This window comes from Fopius arisanus, unplaced genomic scaffold (genome assembly GCF_000806365.1).
Source record: "Fopius arisanus strain USDA-PBARC FA_bdor unplaced genomic scaffold, ASM80636v1 scaffold00041, whole genome shotgun sequence".
NCBI lineage: Eukaryota > Metazoa > Arthropoda > Insecta > Hymenoptera > Braconidae > Fopius > Fopius arisanus.
In genome coordinates this window covers 835,652-836,586 of record NW_011887780.1, presented here as the reverse complement: position 1 = coordinate 836,586, position 935 = coordinate 835,652, and the positions used below count along the sequence as shown (strand labels likewise).

The following is a 935-nucleotide window of genomic DNA, read 5'->3' as shown; positions in this document are numbered from 1 at the left end:
GAATGGATTAATTAACCACCTGATTAATTAGGTTAATTAATTAATTAAAATTGACGCAGTTAAATGAAATAAATTAAATGGGGATGATAAAAAAGCGATGAAAAAACGTAAATAAAAAAATAATTATAATCTAGATTATAATAAATAAAGTTGAATGTTTCAACTTGAAAAATACTGAAGACTAAATGATATTTTGATAACATTTCCAATCAACAATTAATTAATTCACTAATTGGTTGGTGGATGGATTAATTAACCGCCGGCTTAATAAAATTAATTAATTAATAAAAATTGGTGCAGTTAAATCCCATCCTGGGAATATTAACATAAACTTTTCGAAATATTTGAGACGAATTATTAATTCCAGGATGTTCTCATCCAGAAAGGGACATATTAAGAACAATAAATAAATAATTGATTAAAAATAAAATGTGTACTAACAGGTGCGACTATTTTTCCTGTCTGTCCAACCTGGAGATCATTAGGGACATATCCTGCATCAACAGCAGCACGAGATGCACCGACAGCAGCATTCAATTTATCAGCAAGTGTATAAAGTAATTTGAAGTTCTCCCCAGACTTCAATCCCCGTCCACCGGAGACGACGACTTTGGCTGACGTTAAATCCGGTCTGTCGGATTTACTCAACTCCTGGTTTATGAATTCCACATGCTTAGATTTATAATCACCAGCTGGGGCTTGCTCGGTTTTAGCACTGCCACCCTCCAGGGGATGAGGCTCAAACGAAGTGCCACGAATCGACAGAACCTGGATCTTCTCCTTCGACAGAATAGTCTGGATAGCGTTCCCAGCGTAAATTGTCCGTACAAATGTATTTGCTGAGTTGATCCCAATTATGTCACTCACTGGGGAAACATCTAGTTTAGCTGCAACCTTTTTAATAAATTATAAATAAATATATTAATAAATATATT

The 935-nt window shown here is 34.1% G+C and overlaps 1 protein-coding gene across 1 annotated transcript in view; it reads right to left on the bottom strand.

Annotated features, from left to right (window-relative positions):
• The window catches only part of wal (electron transfer flavoprotein subunit alpha wal), a gene marked incomplete at its 5' end in the record, with an annotated part of 2,385 nt that extends 1,482 nt beyond the window's left edge, over positions 1–903 (bottom strand). The window contains one exon of the mRNA XM_011305271.1: positions 442–903. Coding sequence (XP_011303573.1) covers positions 442–903 — 462 coding nt within the window. The remainder of the gene's footprint in view (positions 1–441) is intronic.
• Between the last annotated feature and the right edge of the window lie 32 nt (positions 904–935).